The sequence below is a fragment of the Zalophus californianus genome, chromosome 11 (assembly GCF_009762305.2).
Source record: "Zalophus californianus isolate mZalCal1 chromosome 11, mZalCal1.pri.v2, whole genome shotgun sequence".
NCBI classification, from domain to species: Eukaryota; Metazoa; Chordata; class Mammalia; order Carnivora; family Otariidae; genus Zalophus; species Zalophus californianus.
In genome coordinates this window covers 108,270,402-108,289,745 of record NC_045605.1, presented here as the reverse complement: position 1 = coordinate 108,289,745, position 19,344 = coordinate 108,270,402, and the positions used below count along the sequence as shown (strand labels likewise).

Below are 19,344 nucleotides of genomic sequence, written 5' to 3'. Positions count from 1 at the left end.
GCAACCAAGCCCAGTTTCCAGTTTGATGGGGACACTGAAGGGCTGAGAGGGGCCGGGATGCGCCCAGGGTCGCAGCATGGGTTAGAGGCAAGGCCACGCTGGGGGCCGGGGCCCCGGAGGTCTCATGGAGGGCTCTTCCACCCGGCGCTGCCTCCTGAACAGTCCCCCCACCCCACCCCGCCCCCCCAACCTGTGTCAGCCCTCCAGTTCACAGGGGCCTGGGGCCGTAAGACCACGGGACCAGAGGCTGGAGGGGAGAGCTACAGTGGGGGGCCCATCTCTCTCTGGCCTTCCTGGCTGTGCCTTCATCTCCCCCTGAGGACTGAAGGCCCCCAGGCACCTCGGCCCTGGCCGGCAAAAAAAAACACCTCCCTTGTGACAGAGACCCTCCTGCTCACCTCTGTTGGGCACACTGAGGCCCAGAGAGGTCTTGGAGCTGCTAAATGGGAAGCTCGGGTTACGACCCCAAACCTTTGCCTCCCAAGACCACCCGAGTACCAGAAATTCGAGGTGATAACCCCGGCTCCCCCAATGGATCAGCTCGGCAGGCCCAGGGAGAGATAAATACGGCCTTTATATACAGAGAGGCGGGACGTCATGGGGGTGGGGGCGGGCAGGGGTGCCGGCAGCCGCAGCAGTGGGCGAGGCGGGGCGAGGCGGGGCGAGGCGGGGCGAGGCGGGGCGAGGTGGGGCCCTGTCAGTGGGAGAAGATGCCCCGGAAGCGAGCCTTGTCTTCTTCGTCCTTCTGCCGGATCCGCGCCTCCAGGGCCCGCAGCTCACGGGTCACGAGGGGCGCCAGGGCAGGGTCCAGCTCCAGCACCTTGGCAAAGTCAGCCTGGGCCTCCTGGGCATTCCACACAGCCGCGTGCGCCTTGCCCCGCTTGAAGTAGGCCTTGACATTGTCTGCAGGGGCCCCAGCGGGCAGCAGGTGTGCAAAGGCATGAGGGGGGGCGGGCGGGGGGGCAGGACAAGGCAGCTGCCCAGCCTGACTTTCTGGCACCGCGGTCCCCTCCTGGGTTAGAGCCCTCCCAACCCGAGGATGCCAACCACACCCTGCCGAACCCCATCACTGGCACCGCAGAGCCCACGGCCCTGCGCGGGTGGAGGATGTGTGCAGGGGCTCGTGCCGGGGCCCGGCAGGGCGCAGCGCCGCGCCCGGTGCTCACCGTCATACTTGTTGAGGATGGAGGAGCAGTGGTCCAGCACTTCATAGTACTCCTGCGCCACCAGCTTGCACTGACAGTAATTGAGCAGCAGCGGGGTGATCTGCTGATCCAGCTGGATCCAGTCAGGGGACCCAGGCTGCTCCTGGGGGCACGGGCGCATGGGGAGGGCAGCAGGTGCTGAGAGCTGGGTCCCTTGGCTCCCCACCTCACCCCCACCCCACCACAGCCCCCGGGGCCGCACCTTCATCTGCAGGTTCTTGAGGCAGGCGATGGCGTCATAGTACTTGGCGGCGGCCTCCTTCACGTGGCCCTCACGGTACAGCTTGTTGCCCTCCTGGTGGATGACCGGCACCGCCTTCGCCTTCTCCTCATCCGTCATGGCCCAGGGGTCCTGCTGGTATGTGCCGGGGTTCTCCACCTGCCAGAGCGCGGGCCGCGTCAGGGTGAGGCCCTGGGGGGGGGGCGCGCGGCGGGGGAGACCACGGCTTCTCCGCGGCAGGCCTGCCTGGCCTCTGGGCCTCGGACACCAGGAGCAGAACCTCCTGGGTTAGAGCCCTCCCAACCCGAGGATGCCAACCACACCCTGCCGAACCCCGTCACTGGCACCGCAGAGCCCACGGCCCTGCGCGGGTGGAGGACGTGTGCTGGGGCTCGTGCCGGGGCCCGGCAGGGCGCAGCGCCGCACCCGGTGCTCACCATCATACTTGTTGAGGACGGAGGAGCAGTGGTCCAGCACTGCTTGTTCACTCACTGACCGCTCGACAACCATTTAAGGAGCACCTCCTACCTGCCCAGCTTCCAGGAACAGAGCCGCGAACAAGACGGTGAAAAGCTCCACCCTCACAGAGACTTCTGGAAGCAGTGGGCCCCCCCCTCCTAGGCAGGGGGGAGACCCAGGGGGACTGCTGGGGTCCCACCAGGCGTTCTTGTACCCACCCTGTCCCAACCCCCACAACTGTCCATCCACTGAGCCCACAGCCCCGGGCAGGCAGGCGGGGCCAGTTTCCGCGTGAGGCCCCTGGGGCTTGGTGGCCCCTCACCTTAAGCATCTCAATGTCGAAGATGAGAGGCTGGGGGTTCTGCTGCAGGGCGTCCAGGTCGGCATGGCCCAGGGAACTGTGCTCCTGCATCTGGGCGATACCACAGCAGTGCCGCTGGCCCTCCAGAGGGTCCTTGCCGGCTGCGATGTTGCGCAAACTCTTGGCCACCAGCGGATACAGGACCACATGCTGCAGAAAGGCGAGCGGGCACCAGGGGCTCTGTCAGCGTGGGCTGCCTGGTCACCAGGCCCAAGAGGCCCAGCCCCTGGCCCCATCACCATCTGAGAAAGGACACTGAAGCCCAGAGAGGGCAGCAACTGGCTCAGGCCCCTGTCCGTTAAAATGCAAGAGGGCTTCTCCCTCAGGAGTCCTCTGGCGTCCCAGCCTTCTGTTCTGTCGAAGTCCCCAGCTCCTGCCACACTCTCTGGCCACCAAACTAAGCACCCCTCCCACGCCCAACACAAACACACACTCTCACTGTCACCCCATCTCCCCTGCCCTTACAAGCTCAGTGGGACTCCTGCCTCTTCCTCCTCCCGGAGGTGTAGCCCACAAGCTGGACTTCTCACCGTCCTGGGGTCCCTCCCTCCACACTCTGTTCTCAGCGTCTCTTGCTTCTCTCCTGCCCCAGCCCCACCCCATTCAGGGCCTGTCTCAGGTCTGGGCCCAAGATAGGAACTCAAAGCCCTTGGCCAAGACCTGCAGGCATAGAGGACCTAGCCTTTGACCTTTCACTAGGAACAGCTGCTGAGATGGTGGGAACCAGACTCTACAGCTGCCAAGATGAGAGAGAAGAATGCGGGGGCAGATGCTGGAAGGTGAGTTAGGAGGTGAGTGAGACTAACCCCCACCCCAGTACAACCAGCTCTGCTCACTGCCCCTACGACCTATATGGGGGCAGACTGCTGGAGTACGGTTTATCCAGCCAGCAGACACGTCTTAAGTCTTGGTGCTGAGTGTTTTGAGCTAACGGTAAACAGGTCCAGTCCCTGCTCTGCAGTAGCTGAGACCCAGGCAGAGGACCAGACCCTGGCCATGCAGGGCACGAGGGGTTAGAGGACCCACAGGAGGGGTTTCAAGCCAACCACCGGCAGTCAGGGAGGGTTTCCTGGAGATAGTGACCCCAGGAATTCACTGTGAAGCATGAGGGAGGATCTTGGCCAAGAAGGGGATGGAAAGGAAAGGCAGGGAGGTGAGTGGGAGGGGAAGACTGGCAGGAGTCGGACCCTGCAGGGCCGCGGGACAGTCTGACAGTGACTAGGGCCCAGAGAGGATTAAAGACGCAGTTGTGCGGGTCATTCGCATTTGAGAACCAGTCCCCTGGCTGCCGCCTGGCTAATAAAGAGGAGAAGGCAGAAGAGGCCAGGACCCCAATGTCCTATTGGTGTGGCGCCCTGGAGGGAGCTGGCGGTGGCCTAGCTAGGGCACAGGCCCTGGGATGGGGAATAGGGAACGGCAGGACAGACACTACAGGTAAGGTGCCGGATGCCAGGTACCTTGACATCACAGCAGAACTGGGCGATCTCCCCCTCACGCATGGTGCACACGATGGTCTCCCACACAGGCAGCTTGAACTTCTTGCCAATGATGAGCTCCATGGGCTTGCCACGCACCCGGCTGTCGTCCAGCACGGCGCCCTCCTTGTCGCTGTGCAGAGTCCGATAGTGGAACGTGGCCTACAGGCCACATGTGGGATAAGGCAAGGGCACAAGCTCTCACCAAGCCCCCAAGGCCAAGCCCAGCTCCCAGCCTGCAGATAGCACAGGGTACAGGCCTCGCCCAAGGGTCACTACCTGACCTCTACCCCACCACCCAGGGGAAGAAACTAAGTCACACGGTTTGGGGGTGGACAGGCTGGGATGGGATCCCAAGCACTCTGGCACCAAATGTTCTTTCAATAAATATTTGCTGAGCACATATTATGTGCCTGAGCTCTGTGCTAGACACAGCAGTAAACAAAGACAAAAGTCCCTGCACCCACAGAGTTCACATGGAACTTCCAGGGAAAGGAGATGAGTCTGAAACAAAACAGCGTACTGTGGACAGTGGAGCTAAGGGCTACAGGTCAGAAAACAAAATGCAGCAGAGGAAGACGGGGCGGATTTATACACGGGAGGCGGGCACTGTCTGAGGAGGCAACACTTAAGCAGAGATCTGAAGAGAGGAAGAGAGGAAGCACGCCAGACCAGATGCTGGGGTAGGACACTGGTGTGAACCTTCTATGCCAAAAGAACAGCAGGGTGATCGTGTGGTGTGTTCAAGAAGCATCAAGGCCAGTGTGGCAGAAGCAGAGTGAATGAGAGGAGGGGTGCACTGTGGGGTCACCGGAGTCAAGGGGACAAATCCTGCCGGGCCTGGAGGCTGTGGTGAGGACGTCGTGTTTTTACTCTGGGCGGCTCCATGCAGAGGAGGGACAGGATCTGACTTGGGTTCCACAGCTGCCAAGATGAGAGAATAGAATGCGGGGCGGGGGGGCAGATGCAGGAAGGTGAGTTAGGAGGTGAGTGCAGTAGGCCAGGGCGGACAACAGAGGCCTGGACCAGAGTGGTAATGGGAGAAACCTTGAGAAGTGGTCAGATCCTGGGTGCGTTCTCAAGACGTGAGCGAACAGGAGGGGCCATGGAGGGTTTTGGCCTGAGCAACCAGAAGGCTGAACGTGCCCTTCACTGAGATGGGGAAAGACTTGGTGCAGCAGGTTAAGTTTGAGTTGCCAACCAGCCATCCAAGTGGTGACAGTGAGTTGGGAGCTGGATATCAGGTTTAAGGGAGAGGCGCAGCCAGAAATACACCTGTGGGAGTAGTCCAGGCATGGAGGGCTTTTTAGGGATGAGCCTGGGGAGATCATCCGCGGGTGAGTGCAGAGAGAAGGGATCTGAAGACTGAACCCTTGGCAGGATATAGGTAGAGAAGCCCACGTTCTTGCCCACCACACCAGGCCGCAACCCTGAACTCCGTTTCCAAGTCAATACGGTGGAAGCACTCACAGTCTCCATCCCACGTTGTGGGAATGAAAGGAAATAAACCTGTGTGGTATTTAGCACAGGGCTCACTGTGAGCACTCAGCCTACGCTGGGGATTGTTACTGGGTATTACCTGTCCCTGTTTTTTGGTGCCACTGTTCACATATCTTCACTATCTTTACAATGTCTCTCCTTTTGGTGTCTGTTCCATCCAGGATCTCCCTTGCCAGGACTTTCTTCAAGGCCGTCAACCCCCCCAGCCCATCGGGATATGCAACCACCCCCACACCTCTTCTCTCCACTCTGGAAGGAGCCCTCTTAATATAGCCGATCACCAGAAGGATGCAGCTTCCCTCGCTCTCAGGGCACTCACACTGGGCCAGCCTAGGATCTTTACCTGCTCAACCTGGGCCTAGTGCTGCTGGAGGACAATGTGTTCATTCACAGCCACTCTTACTTTCGGTGTCCCAGTCGAAGCCAGGATCTTTGGTCATTCGTTCAATTTGCATGTTCTGTGTGACTGCTCTGCTGGGCCCAGGGGCTGCCCCTGGGAAGCTCCTGACTCTACAGACAAGTGGCAACCGGGAAAGGCCCTCCAGGAAGAGGGAACTGCATGAGCAGAAGCAGGGAAGCTTGGAGACATAGGGGAAGGGGGCTGGAGAGGCATGGGTATACAAAGGAGGAAGGTAGTAGGCTTTTTAATTTCCTAGTCCTTATCTGTCCTGAGCAACATCACCTAGCCGTCCTAAAAAACTCTGCCGAAGAGTTCCAGTCTGGCAGACCTGACCTCTGGACAAATTCAATAGGTTTGTGTGCTCCGGGGCCTCATTTTTCCCATCTAAACAATGGGAGCTGGTCTAAGTGTTTTCAGAAGGCCCTCCCATCTATAAAAGAACTTGAACCTTGCAACCCGGAGGCCCAGGGCCTCCTCCTCAGTCCCGGGGCACCGCCCAGGTCCCAGATCTCCTGCTCCGGGTCTCCTCCAGCGCCCGGTCCGCTCAAGCACTGAAGCCAAACCCCTGCAACCTTCTTAGGATGACTGACGGCCTCCGCGACCAATGCGGCCACACGGCCAAGCCACGGGGCGAGGCAGACATATCCAAAATCACCCCCTACTTAAATCCAGACCAACCAGCGTCGAGCTCGGCATGTGAGCAGTAGGGTCACCGACCGCTGCTATCTGGGCATGCGCAACCTCTCGCCTAAGGCCTCCTCCCGCCTCGCATGCGCACCGCGCCGCAGAAGGGGTGAGGGGAGGGGGCTACGCACGAACCTTGGTTCCATCCTGAAAGTCAGGGAGCTCTCCTCGGCCCTCCTGTATCACACGCTTTTGGATCCCGTCCTCCCGGAGTCTTGCGGTGATATCCGCCATCCTTCTTCCCCGCTGCTCTCTTTCGGTAACTTCCGGACTCCTTCGGCAGCTTCCGGACCTGCTTCGGCAACTTCTAGAGCTTCGGCAACTTCCGAGATGGCGCCATTTTGGCTGAGGGCAGACGCCAAAAAGGGACTAAACGTAGAGACGGACTGTGATTGGTTCTCTGCGCAGCGGCCGAGCGCGCGCGTCTCGCCAGGGGCGGGTCCGACCGGGAGGCCCCGGGGGCCTGTCGGAGAGGCGGGGCCAGGGTCTGCAGGGCGGGAGCGGGCGGGGCGTCCCTGGCAATCGTGTCCTTGAATGGATTTGGACTGGCCGTTCCGCGTGGTTGTGTGCCCCCACCCAACCCGTTTAAAGTTGTAGTACTGCAACAGCCTTACAGGGCGCGGAGAATGCGGGGGACGCCATCCGTCACGCCGCACCCTAAAGCTACTGTTGTTGTGTATCCTTTGCTGGCCTTTAATTTTCTTTTGACTTTTGCGTCCTGGATTTTTCTCTAAAAAACAACAACATCAACAACAACAACAAACACCCCAAATAAGTGAAAAATAAAAAATAAAACCAGGAGTAAGAGGCAGGGGAAGGAGGGTTTCAGTATTCCTGTGAGTACAGTAATCTACCAAGAAGGGACGGAGAGAGCCCCTCACGGGGTCAGGAGTGGGTGAGTAGTCCCCTGAATCCACAGTGTCAGGCACACAGTAGGTGCATAATAAATATGAGAAAATATATGACCGATAGAAGTGAGGTACTTTGGGGACTAAAACAAGGTTTTTCTTGGCCTCTGGAAACTAGCTGTGAACAATAGTGATAAGAGCCTTCTTACCACTTTAATTTAAAGGATTTAAAGGATTTAAATTTAAAGGATTAAATTTAAAGGATTTTTAAATTTAATTTAAATTTAAAGGATTTAAATTAAATTTAAAGGATTCCTACTCCAGGAAGGGGAATGTCTTGAGGCCTGTGCAGTGTCTTCATCCTACCGTCCTAAGTGGGAAGGTTCTTGTCCCTCGCCTCTGACCCAGGTGCTAAGTGCTTCAGACATTCACCCTGGTTCATTGCCCACAAGAAGTCCCCTGAGAGCGGTGGGACCTCAGAGGTGAAAGGGAAACGTGCTTTGTTTGTTTGGTTTTTGCTTTTGCTTTATACCAACACAGGAAGTTTTACAGCTAAGCTCTGCCAAATTTTGAAGCAGTTTTGAAGCCTGTATCTTATACAAATTGTTCCAGAAAATGGAAAAAGAGGAAAGCTGACCAATATATTTTATGAGGCTAGCTTTATCTTGATTCCCGAACCAGATGAGTATACCGAAAGACAAGAAAGGTGTAGGCCCGTTTTACTGATATGCATAGATATGAAAAATACTAAATGAAATATTAAGCTAGTTGAAACCACTAGTGTGCACAAAAATGCATCAATATGCTAAGTGAATGTCATTCACAGAAAGACAAGTACTATGTAATTCCATTTACATGAGGTACCTAGAGTAGTCAAATTCATAGAGGCAAAGTTGAATGGTGGTTGGTGGGGGAGAGGCAAATGAAGATTTGTTGTTTAACGAGTATAGAATTTCAGTTTTACAATATGAAAAAGTCCTACTAGAGATTGGTTGTATAACAATGTGAATATACTTAACACTACTGAACTGTGCACTTAAAAATGTTTAAGATAGTAAGGGGTGCATGGGTGGCTCAGTCGTTAAGCGTCTGCCTTTGGCTCAAGTCATGATCCCAGGGTCCGGGGATCAAGCCCCGCATCGGGCTCCCTGCTCAGCCCGATGCTTAGCCGGGAAGCCTGCTTCTCCCTCTCCCACTCCCCCTGCTTGTGTTCCCTCTCTTGCTGTCTCTCTCTCTGTCAAATAAATAAATAAAATCTTTTAAAAAAAATGTTTAATATAGTAAATTTTATGTGTATTTTCTGACAATTAAAAATTACACTTTTTAAAGATTTATTTATTTATTTATTTATTTGAGAGAGAGAGAGAGAGACAGAGCACAAGCAAGAGGGAAGAACAGAGGGAGAGGAAGAAGCAGACTCCTTGCTGAGCAGGGAGCTGACACAGGGCTCCATCCCAGGACCCTGAGATCACGACCTGAGCCAAAACCAAGAGTCAGACACTTAACCAACTGAACCATCCACGTTCTCCTCTCAAATAAATACATAAATGAAATCTTTGAAAAAATAATAATAAAATTTTGATATTTTGTTCATCATGTATTTTTGCCTTAAATTTTATTTTTAAAAATAGTACATTAAAGTATTATTGATCTTGCTTGGTCTTTTGATGTCCCCTTAAATTTTTCACCCTCACCTGGCCTTCCAAAATCCCAGCGCTAGTAAGAAGACAAATGCCAGTGCAATTTGGCTCCAGAGTCAGTGAACTACCTTGTTGCAACACTTTTCTGTATAGTAAAACTATCAGGCCTGGAGAATATGATGTTGGAGAATATCTTTGTGATCTTGGGGTGAGGAAACACTTCAAACAAAACTCAAAGAGCACAAACCTGATGGACTTGAACCTATAAAACTGAGGATCTTTTTTTTCTTTTAATGAATCTTCGTGTCTAAAGTAGAAGCAAAACAAAATGAATTTATTGACAAATTTATTTTTCAGAAACAAACTGAAAATTTCATTTTATAGCAGGGGACAAACAAAACAAAACCAAACCCAAAATACCTCCGTCACATTCCAGTGATTTGAGTAATGGCCCAAATATATGGTAAGAGATGGTGTATAAAGGAACGCAGCATCTCTGATAGCAGTAAACAAATCTGGGAGAGTTTGTTTCAAATGTTAGTGTGTATCTGCTGGGAGACCCAGTGGCCACAAGCTCTCCCCTTTTGCCTTCTTAGCCTGAACTGAGCAGTCTGTAAACTTTGATCCTTCCTTTTTTTTCTCTTTCTTTCTTTCTTGTAAATTCACAAAACTTTGGAAGGAAACACAATAAATTTTTGCTTTCACATGGCTTGATCTACCTCTTTGCCTTTGAAGTGCCTTTGAAGTGTATGTCTAACTCCCTGTGAGAGTATCCTGGGCCCCCTATCCCTCTTTCACAAAATAAACCAGGCAGTGGTCAGCAGTTACCTTTATTTGGACCAGAGACACTACTCGAGCAATATTGCCAACAATCAGACCAACATGACTTGTGAGCACAAACAGACAAAAAGAGGAAACCAAACAGGAACAGTTTCCATTTTCCATGTGTGTTCCCAGGTTTTTGTTTGCTTTTTGAGTTGGCCTTGAATATGAATTCAGAGGAAGCTAAGGAATACCAAGTACTATACCATGAAGAGATCCTACATTTACACAACAGATGTGTCATGTCCAGCTGCCCCTTGGCTTCAACAGAGAAAAAGCCCAGAAAGATGAGGAAACTATTAGGAAGGGTGAAATTATCTCTCAGGAAGCACACTTCCAGATCAGGTTGGAGATATCAGGCCTCAAGGTAAAGGGACTTATGTCAGGTGTCCTGTAAAAGCATAGAAGACTGGGCACCTGGGTGGCTCAGTCAGTTGAGTCTGCTTTCGGCTCAGGTCAAGATCCCAGGGTCCTGGGATGGAGCCCTGCATCGGGCTCCCTGCTCCACGGGAAGTCTGCTTCTCCCTCTCCCTCTGCCCCTCCCCCTGCTTGTGCTCTCTCCCTCTCTCTCTTTCTCTCTCTCAAATAAATAAATAAAATCTTTAAAAAATATATAAATAAATAAAAATGAAATTTAAAAAAAAACATAGAAGGCTAAGGTTTGGAACGAGAATAAATAAGGAGTGTTAAAAAAAAAATCTATTCTGGGCTGACCTGTTCAAGACAGAAACAAAACACATTCCAGTTTAACCCATTTCTGACTGAAAGTCATACCAGGGCTGACTCTCTAGGAAAAGTAAGTTTAAACCTCTTACAGGGGCGCCTGGCTGGCTCAGTTGGTAGAACATGGGACCCCTCGATCTCAGGGTGGCAAATCCGACCTTCACTTTGGGTATAGAGATTACTTAAAAATAAAGTCCTTAAAAATAATGAATTAATTAGAAAAAAAAACAACCTCTTGCACAATACTTTTCCTCCAGGGGTGGGGGCAAGAAAACATGATATTGGGGCACCTGGGTGGCTCAGTCGTTAAGCATCTGACTTTGGCTCAGGTCATGATCCCAGTGTCCTGGGATCGAGCCCCGCATTGGGCTCCCTGCTCCGCGGGAAGCCTGCTTCTCCCTCTCCCACTCCCCCTGCTTGTGTTCCCTCTCTCGCTGTGTATCTCTGTCAAATAAATGAATAAGGGGCGCCTGGGTGGCTCAGTCGTTAAGCGTCTGCCTTCGGCTCGGGTCATGGTCCCAGGGTCCTGGGATCGAGCCCCGCATCGAGCCCCGCATCAAGCCCCACATCGAGCCCCGCATCAGGCTCCCTGCTCCGCGGGAAGACTGCTTCTCCCTCTCCCACTCCCCCTGCTTGTGTTCCCTCTCTCGCTGTGTCTCTCTCTCTCTGTCAAATAAATAAATAAATAAATAAATAAATAAATAAAATCTTTAAAAAAAATAAATGAATAAAATCTTTTAAAAAAGATCTTTTAAGAAAGAAAGAAAAAGAAAGAAAGAAAGAAAGAGAAAGAAAGAAAGAAAGAAAAAGAAAAAAGAAACAACATGATATCGTTTTTAACGAATGTTAAAGAGGCATAATTTTGAGTTTAAAAGTGGCCTGAAAAATCCCGCTCTTCATTTCGCCAATTAGTGATATGCTGTAGAAAATCATGAGTCAGGGGTTCAGTCACATGTATATTGTGGGTCAAGTGACTCACGAGCATTCCAAACAGACCATGTTTCTTGGAAGTCTATGCAGTTTCTGATCTGGTCCTGCTCGCGATGGAGCTCGGGCACACAGTGAGGTTTTGGGCACTGCTTCCCAATAACCTCGCCCACAGCCCTCTGTCCATCCTCCAGTGACACGTCCGTAGAAGGTGAGGGTTCAACGTGGCTCCTGCCAGCGCCTTCCTCCTGTGTGCTGCTGCTGGTGTGTTTCAAAAGCTCCTGAAGACATAGATTCTGAGCGGTTTTCCTCACACTGGGTCCAACAGGAAACTGCCCCATGGGCATCTCCACCCTGGGCCAGTGGTTATTTCTCTCTTCTTTTTCTTTCTTTTCTTTTCTTCTCAAACTTGTAGGAGGAGCTCTGCAACACAAAAAGCAGAAGCATACGAATGAGAAAGTAGGAGGCAGAGACACACAGAAGGGTTAGATGTTCATGGGAAGTCTTAGGTCCTTGTCCTTTGAAACCACCGGCTGCAGAGAAGGCCTCAAATAAATGTGGAGAGAGCCGGAATTCGAGTTGTCACGGTGTGAACCTGAGTAGAAGGGGGTGCGGATCCCCTTGCAGCCTCATTTGGAGAAGCCTCATTTGGAGAAGGCATATGTGGCAATGGGAAAGATAGCAGCTGAAACAGAAGCTGGCAAAACAGTCAGGACTTAAAGCACGCTGGGCGGTCCCGTAGCAGAAAGTCTTTGAACTCCTCAGGAATCCTCTGCAGCAGGTTTCTCAGGTGAGCCCAGAGAGAGTTCTGGGGGCACCACCTGCAGGTCAAAGAGGGAGAGCGCTGGGCGTGGGAGAGGAGGGTAGAGGCCCATCTCAGTAGCCACTCCTGGGCAGCGCTGGTACTGAGAGTCCCCATCATCCGCTGGTTGGGGCCTAGCAGAAGCCAAGGCTGCACTCACCGAGAATGCCCAGGAGCGACGTGGGCCTCAGCCTGCACTGCATCCCAGGACTCCGAGCATTGTTAACTAAGGGAAGTTCAGACAAAGTAAGGAGACAGAGCCAGGGAAGAGATCTGCACAACTCCAAGGCATCGGTACTTTTCCAGGTATAGACGTGCAGATCAGCAGAAAGAAGGCTAGAAACCCAACAGAAAAAAATATGAACAGACAGTTCGCGGAAGAGGGAACCACCATGACTGCCAAGGCCAAGAAGAACTATTCAAATTCCCCAGTTGTCAGAGGACCCAGATGGAAATTAGTAACCACTTTAGATTCATCAGATTAGTAAGCATTTGAAAGCTGGAATACCAAGTGCTAAGAGAAAACCAGAACCCTCATGGTGAGTGTGACAATTCATCCAGCCGCCCGGGAGAGCATCTTGGGTGCTTTGTGAAGTCAAGGGTATGTGTACCCTATAGCCTGGAAGTCCTACTTCAAGAATTCTCCCACCATCCATAAGGAGGTAGCATAAAGGTGTTCATGGCACTGATGTGACAGGGGCATTGAGGCCAAGCTAAGCGTGCATCCCTGAAGGGTGTGGTGGGTAATAAATGTGCTTGCTGGATGCTCAACATGGTACAGTATACATGCGACTGGTAGCAGCAATGAATGAGACGCATATGGAAACCATGAGTGTTGAGTGTAAAAAATGCAAAAATGTAAACAACAGAATGAGTTTTATACACGACACCATGTTTGACATCCACATAGGAGCCAAGCCACGTGTAGTAGAGAACTGGGCAGGGTGCATGGAAGCTGACTGCACACACTGAGACAGCCCCGGTTTTTAGCGGTGACGTGTCATAAACTGAGAAGTAGGACTGATTCGACTCTGTCCGTGAGGTCATACAATGAAGTGTGGTGGGTGGAGGATGAGCACCCCGGGAGCTAGATGAGCTTGGCTCCCCAATTCTACCACCCGTAAGCATTTGAGATTTTGGCAAAGCATTCGTTCATTCATTTCATCCACAAATATTTAAGGAGCCTCTACTCAGTGACAAACACTGTTCTAGGCACTGTGGACACAGTGGTGAGTAAAACCGTGTAAAGTAAGTTAAGTTCAGGTAAGTGCTGTGTAATGTGAAACTGACTTTAGATTGTATAGTCAGGGATGGCACCCGTGAAAGGTGACATTTGAACAGGGACACAGATGATAAAGACCCAGTAGTGAAAGAGCATGGTTAAGTGCTTTCCGGGTATAGGGAACAGCATGTGCAAAGGTCCTCAGGTGAGAATACTTTGGCCTGTGTTGCAGAGTGGGTGAAAGAGGGGCAGAGGAGGCTTGATGAGATCGGATAGGTACACAAGGACCAGAGCGTTCACAGCTTTCTGGGCCTTAGTCAAAAAGAGCCCAGATATCATTCCAACCACAATGGAAAACCAAGGGACGGTTTTATACAGAGTGACTTAGCCTCATACTTAAATTTTTTTTATTTTTATTTATTTTTTTTACTTAAGAATAACACACAGAGAGGGGCACCTGGGTGGCTCAGTCCTTAGGTGGCCAATTCTTGGTTTCTGCTCAGGTCATGATCTCGGGGTCCTGGGATCAGGCGACCTGGCACTCCTCGCTCAGCGGCGTCTGCTTGTGGATTCTCTCTCTCTCTCTCCCCCTCTGCCCCTTTCCCTGCTCTCACCCTCACGCTCTCTCTAATAAATAAATAAATCTTTAAAAGAAATAACACAGAGAGAAAAAGATCAGATATATTTTAAAAAATCACTTTGGCTGCTGAGCAGACACTGGGTTGGAGGAGTGGAAGCCACATAAGCTTTCTTGAGCCTCAGTTTCCAGATCTGCGGTGGTGAGAATACCCATCCCGTGCAGGTCAGCAGTGAGTCAGGGTGGGGACACAGTCTGGTCCCAGGAGTCTCCTTGGCACTCGAGGCGCGGGCTGGGATGCAGAAGGCCCCATCTCGGGCCTGGGAGGCTGGCGCCCTAGCTACCCCTCCAAGTCCATGACACAGACCTGGGAATTGACTAGGCAATCCCGCTGTGGCTCACGAAGGCGACCGCTGGGAGGCGCCGCGGCTCCTGTGCAGTCCCCAAAGGAGGCCCCGCCCACTGGTCCGCTCGGCGCTCGGCAGCTCGGGCCTGCTGCGGGCGAGCGGGGGCGGGGCCGTTACGTGAGGGCGGGGCCTCGGCCGGGGCGCCGGACAGTCGCGCTCCCAAGACTACGGCCCGGGGCGGGGCCTGCGTGCGGGGGCGGGACCGCGGCGCTAGGGGCAGGCGGGCGCCGATGGCGGCGGCGAGGGGCACCTGAGCGGGCCGGGGCCATGAGCGCCACCCGGCCCCAGTTCAGCATCGATGACGCCTTCGAGCTGTCTCTGGAGGACGCGGGCCCGGGGCCCGAATTCAGCGGGGTCGCCCGCTTCGGGCCGCTGCACTTCGAGCGCCGGGCCCGGTTCGAGGTGGCCGACGAGGACAAGCAGTCCCGGCTGCGCTACCAGGTGAACGGCCCGGCCCACCTCAACCCCAGCCCGGGTCCGGGCGGGACCCCAGGCCGGACCCTGGAGAACCCCAACTCAAGGGAAAATCTGTCTAGAGGCCCCAGCCTACGTGGCCACTGATCCAGGGCCCTGCCCAGACCCTCTCAGCTCTGATTTTGGCCCCCAGCCACCACTGGAGAGCCCAGAACCGGAACCCGGGATCAAGTCTCCTAGCCCCAATTGGAAATCCCAGCGGGCGTCCCCACCCATCCTGGGTACTGACCTAACCCCCATCCCCCTGGGCTGGAGAGCTCTCTGTACCTGATCCAGACCTCCCACTAAACTAGAAATCTCCATTCTCCCTAGAGGACTTCCACCAACTCTAGGATTCTTTTTTTTTTGGAGACGTGTACCAGATTCCTGTGCCCCAAGCCTGGAAACCATGGGCTTCTGCCCTTCCTTGGCACCCCAAATCCAGAGCCTCCATACTGGGCCCCTGAAATACCATTCCGAAAGGTCCACCCTGACTCCCAAACTTGGGAGAATTCCTGGCCCTGAGACCCATGTGAGGAGCCCTCAACCAGCCCCTGTGGTCCCTGCCACCCCCAACCCCCCAAGCCCCAGCACCCACCTCCTACCTGGGTTTCGGTTTCTGTGAATCATCAAACCCGTTTTGCGGGAGGGTGGAGGGCCAGGTGAGCAGCTGTCAGGCGGCCAGGCAAACAGCTGTGTGGCCTTGCTCTCCTCCTCTCCCTGAGAGGGGTGTAGGAAGGGCCTGAGCCCAATAACCCCTCTGAGCCCTGTGTTCTGGAATAGAACCTGGAGAACGATGAGGACGGAGCCCAGGCCTCTCCGGAGCCGGATGGGGGAGTCAGCACCAGGTCAGGGCCAGGTGGGGACCCACCCTGTACCTCTAGCCCTGTGCTCCTGGCTCCTGGCTCCCAGGTCCCTGGCCAGTCTTCCACCTCACATCCGTCAGCTCTCTCACATCCTGTTCTACAAGGATTCCCTAGCCTGATCCCCACTCCCCTCATGGGTTCCCCTGTCCCGCAGCGTCCCCCTTCCCCAGTGCCAGCCACACCCACCCACCCCTACCAGGCTCTTTATCCTGAAGAAACCCCCCAGCCTGGTCTGGCCCCTACCTCTCCACAGGTCACCTGTCCTGCAGCCATCCCCAGCTTGAATCCTCAGCCTTTCTCCACCCTCAGTCCTGCAACACCCCCAGCCCTTGGATTCCTTGTCACCCTGTCCCCTCTCAGGGGCCCCATCCCGCAGGAACACCCAGCCCTAGTCCCTGCCCCATCCCCCACCACATCATCATGACCCCTTCCTTGCTTCCTCTGCCTCTCACTGGGCCCACCTGGCCTGCAGGGATTCCAGCCGAACGTCCATCCGCAGCTCCCAGTGGTCCTTCAGCACCATCAGCAATAGCACCCAGCGCTCCTACCATGCCTGCTGCAGGTGAGACCCTGTCCTGCTTAAGCCCCCTATGCTCTGTGCCCCAGAACAGGCAGCCTGGGCTTTCTCCCTCAGTCCTCTGGGTGGGGAAGGGTAACAGGAGGGAGTTGGGCTCCTGTCACCTCTCACACCCATCCTGCTCTCCCGCCACCCAGCTGGACTCAACACCCTTTGATCCAGAAGAACCGCCGGGTAGTGCTGGCCTCCTTCCTGCTCCTGCTGCTGGGGCTGGGTGAGTGCCCTGAGGGTCCCCTGCCTACCCCCAGGAGGGGTCCGGCCTCCCTTTGTGCCGGCTCAGCATCCCCCTTGGCACACTGAGCCTCCCTGCATCCCGAGCAGGCAGCTGGCTGCCATCACCCCACGCCCATTTTACAGGTGAAGAAACTGAGGCCTTGGGAGGAGCGGGCCCAGTCTCCTGGGCACACAGCCAGGATATTACATGTAATTGAAAATGGAACTTGGTTCGGTGCTCCAAACTTTTTTTTCTTTCTTTTTTCTTCTTCTTCTTCTTTTTTTTTTTTTTTCCTAAGCCCATGTAATCCATCAGGGAGCAGAAGAGTAATAGTTCTACCATTTATTCTGTGTCTACTTCGAGCCAGGTGCAGGGGAGGCTTATTTTCCTGCCTTACGGAGGTCACACAGCAAGAGGGAGGCAGGGCCATGACCCAGAACCTGTGTAGGGACAGGTTCTCAGAGATATCCCTGCCAGCCCTACCCCTAGAGCAACCTGTCATTTCCCCTTCTCTGGAGTCTGAGCGCGGATGAGGACCTCTCCCCGCTCCGCACTGGGCACATCCATTGCCCAGATGGGGAAACTGAAGCCCAGAGCAGGCAGATCTCGCAGCCAGGTGTTTTTGGACTCATTCTATGGGGCTGAGGCCTCAGGATCCCCAGAAAGGACAGGGTTGGGTCAAGAGGGACCCATAAGGACAGCCCAGCTGTGGCAGCTGCTCTCCCTGCTCCGGGATGATCAGAGACCCCTGGCCAGAAAGCTGAGCAGCAGCCTTGCCTCAGCTCTGGGTGTCTATGTGCCAGGGGGATGGGGGGAGGGAGTCATCGCTTCTCCAGCAGCCACTGCAAGCTGGGCACTGGTCACACTGGCCACCTGCCTTACCCCTCTCATTCTCTCAGTACCCATGAGGCCAAGCATTATTACCATCCCCGTTCAGAAGTAAGGACAGAGCTTCAGGCAGGTAAAGGGACTTGCTCAGACCTCAGCTGAGTAGATGAGCTGGGATTTAAACCCACATCACGGACAGTACCAGGCCTGGAGGCCTCCATAGACCTATTAAGGGCCTTTGGAGGAATTAGAAAAAGACGCCTCCTCTGAGTGGGCAGGGCCTCCAGCCCTAAGCCAAGGTGGCAGGTAGTATATCAGCCCCAATCCGTGCCCTTTTTGAGGTGCTCTGTGCAGGGCACAAATCCCATAGCAGTCCATGGTAGCCCCTCAAGCCTCCGTGCTATATTGCCCCCCTTGCTGCAGAGCCCGGGTCCCCCCACCTCCCAATCCCATCTTCTAACTGGGGACCTAGGACTCTCTCTGGGTCAAAAGTTGATCCAGCCATGACTTCCCCAACACTCACTGTCCTCAGCCAAAGTCCACATCCCTCACCGGGTCTCCAGGCCCTGCCAAACACCTCAAGCCTGGGCTCTTGCCTCTCCACTCTTGCCAAAAGCAGGAGGCTCCTAGAAAGCCCCAACCTCCCTCCAGACGCTGGGCCTTTGCCATGCTTCTCCCTCCGTCTGGAGCACTCCTCTCCTTTTCTGCCCGCATGATGACCACAGCAAAGCGTCTGGAGTCAGATCGCCTCCTTCTGAGTGCAGCTCCTTGTGCCTCAGTTTCGTCTTTTGTGAAATGGGGATGATCATACCTGTTTCATTCAGTCACACTGATAATAAAGCAGTGCAGGTAACAAGCTTAACCCAGTGCCTGGCAGCACCTGGTAAGTGGTAACTACATGTTACCTGCTGTTGGTACTGCTACCCCTGCTCAGTTTCGTCGCCACTGCCTCCAAGAAGCCCCTCCCTGATGCCCCAAGGCTCCCATGCTGCCTGATCTGGCCTTTGGGGTTGTAGCTTGGAGGGTCTTGTTGGTTGCGCCACTAGGGAAGGGCCATGAGAGCAAGGACCTCATTTGCCTTTCCCTGTGGGATTCTCAGTACCAGGCACACAGCAGGTGTTCGATAAATATTTGTTGATTGACTGAAAGGCCACATCAAGGAGCAGAGACAAATCTGATTTCGGATATTTCCCAGGGCCTGCCGGGTGCCCTGCTCTGAAAACACAGAGCTTGCTGAGCTTCCCTGGAAGGGTCTCTGGCTAGGGAACCTTCAGCTCAGGTGGGGGCCTATTCCTAGGACCTAAGCCTTTCTGGGGGTTGTGGGTGGAGGTCCCCGCCCTGCCCCCAGCGCCTGCCCCCTCCTCCCGCCCTCACCCTCGCGGCTCCATCTGTGTGCAGTGCTGATCCTGATCGCCGTGGGACTGGAGGTGGCCCCCTCGCCAGGTGAGCGTCCCCTCCTACCTCTGCTGGCAGCGGGGGTCCCCTCAAGGAAAGAACTCGGGGACCCGCGAACCCCCAGCCCCCTCGGAAGTTTGCTTCCACCCTCCTAAGCAGGAAACGGTCCCTTCTACAGCGGAGAGACTAGCCCAGGCAGGGACCCCTGGGCCCCGCCCCGTGCACCCCCATCCTTGATTCGGCCCCTCCTCCGGCAGGTGTCTCCAGCGCCATCTTCTTCGTGCCCGGCTTCCTGTTGTTGGTTCCCGGAGGTGCGAAAGGGCTCCGGGGCGGGGTGGGGCGGGGCGGGGCGGGGCCTCGGCGCTGACCGGCCCCGCCCCGCAGTCTACCACGTGATCTTCATCTACTGCGCGGTCAAGGGCCACCGGGGCTTCCAGTTCTTCTACCTGCCCTACTTCGAGAAGTGAGCCGTGGGCGGGCGGCCGGAAACCAGCCTCGTCTCCGAGCGGCCCCAGGGGGCGCTCCTCGGGTCCGCCCCGCTCTGGTTCCCTCATCTCCAGGGAAGAACTCCGGGACCCGGGAGCCCCCAACCCCCTCGGAAGTTTGCTCAGGAAGTTTGCCCAATACCCAGGCCTGGAAAAGTCGCCCCTGGCCTGTTCTGTGCCTTAACTTATTCTCGGGCCCTGGGGCTGCTGGGTTGGTGGTGTTTTGTGCTAATAAAAGAATGTACTTCTTTCCA

The 19,344-nt window shown here is 54.6% G+C and overlaps 2 protein-coding genes across 6 annotated transcripts; one reads left to right on the top strand and one right to left on the bottom strand.

Annotated features, from left to right (window-relative positions):
• Positions 1–646: 646 nt before the first annotated feature.
• LOC113914363 (aryl hydrocarbon receptor interacting protein) lies at positions 647–6,668 on the bottom strand. 2 transcript variants are annotated; one of them, XM_027579517.2, is made up of 6 exons: positions 6,440–6,664; positions 3,703–3,882; positions 2,207–2,395; positions 1,408–1,584; positions 1,167–1,308; positions 647–903 (listed from the first exon to the last, which is right to left on the bottom strand). In XM_027579517.2, the coding sequence occupies exons 1-6, from the start codon at positions 6,536–6,538 to the stop codon at positions 698–700; spliced, it is 993 nt and encodes a 330-aa protein (XP_027435318.1). In that variant the 5' UTR covers positions 6,539–6,664; the 3' UTR covers positions 647–697. The 2 variants fall into 2 exon arrangements, with proteins under 2 accessions (XP_027435318.1, XP_027435319.1); XM_027579518.2 differs by having other exon boundaries at positions 693–903; positions 1,175–1,308; positions 6,440–6,668.
• Positions 6,669–14,436: 7,768 nt separating this feature from the next.
• Positions 14,437–19,344, top strand: TMEM134 (transmembrane protein 134). Of its 4 annotated transcripts, XR_003517677.2 has the most exons (8): positions 14,437–14,713; positions 15,509–15,573; positions 16,064–16,153; positions 16,306–16,382; positions 18,406–18,489; positions 18,609–18,653; positions 18,863–18,916; positions 18,990–19,031. XR_003517677.2 is itself a non-coding variant. In XM_027581476.2 (7 exons), exons 1-7 carry the CDS (start codon positions 14,540–14,542, stop codon positions 19,070–19,072), a joined length of 588 nt encoding a protein of 195 aa, XP_027437277.1. In that variant the 5' UTR covers positions 14,439–14,539; the 3' UTR covers positions 19,073–19,344. The 4 variants fall into 4 exon arrangements, 3 of the variants coding, with proteins under 3 accessions (XP_027437279.1, XP_027437278.1, XP_027437277.1); XM_027581476.2 differs by lacking the exon at positions 18,406–18,489 and having other exon boundaries at positions 14,439–14,713; positions 18,990–19,344; XM_027581478.2 differs by lacking the exons at positions 15,509–15,573; positions 18,406–18,489 and having other exon boundaries at positions 14,438–14,713; positions 18,990–19,344.

Bases quoted from the DNA above. Each gene is read 5' to 3' on its own strand.
- LOC113914363 (XM_027579517.2), bottom strand. From the start codon at position 6,538: ATGGCGGATATCACCGCAAGACTCCGGGAGGACGGGATCCAAAAGCGT. The intron at 2,396-3,702 runs GTACCTGGCATC...GCCTTTCTGCAG, and splicing joins AGTTCTGCTGTGATGTCAAG to CATGTGGTCCTGTATCCGCT. The intron at 1,309-1,407 runs GTGCGGCCCCGG...CCGTGCCCCCAG, and splicing joins TCAAGAACCTGCAGATGAAG to GAGCAGCCTGGGTCCCCTGA.
- TMEM134 (XM_027581476.2), top strand. From the start codon at position 14,540: ATGAGCGCCACCCGGCCCCAGTTCAGCATCGATGACGCCTTCGAGCTG. The intron at 14,714-15,508 runs GTGAACGGCCCG...GTTCTGGAATAG, and splicing joins AGTCCCGGCTGCGCTACCAG to AACCTGGAGAACGATGAGGA. The intron at 18,654-18,862 runs GTGAGCGTCCCC...CTCCTCCGGCAG, and splicing joins GGAGGTGGCCCCCTCGCCAG to GTGTCTCCAGCGCCATCTTC.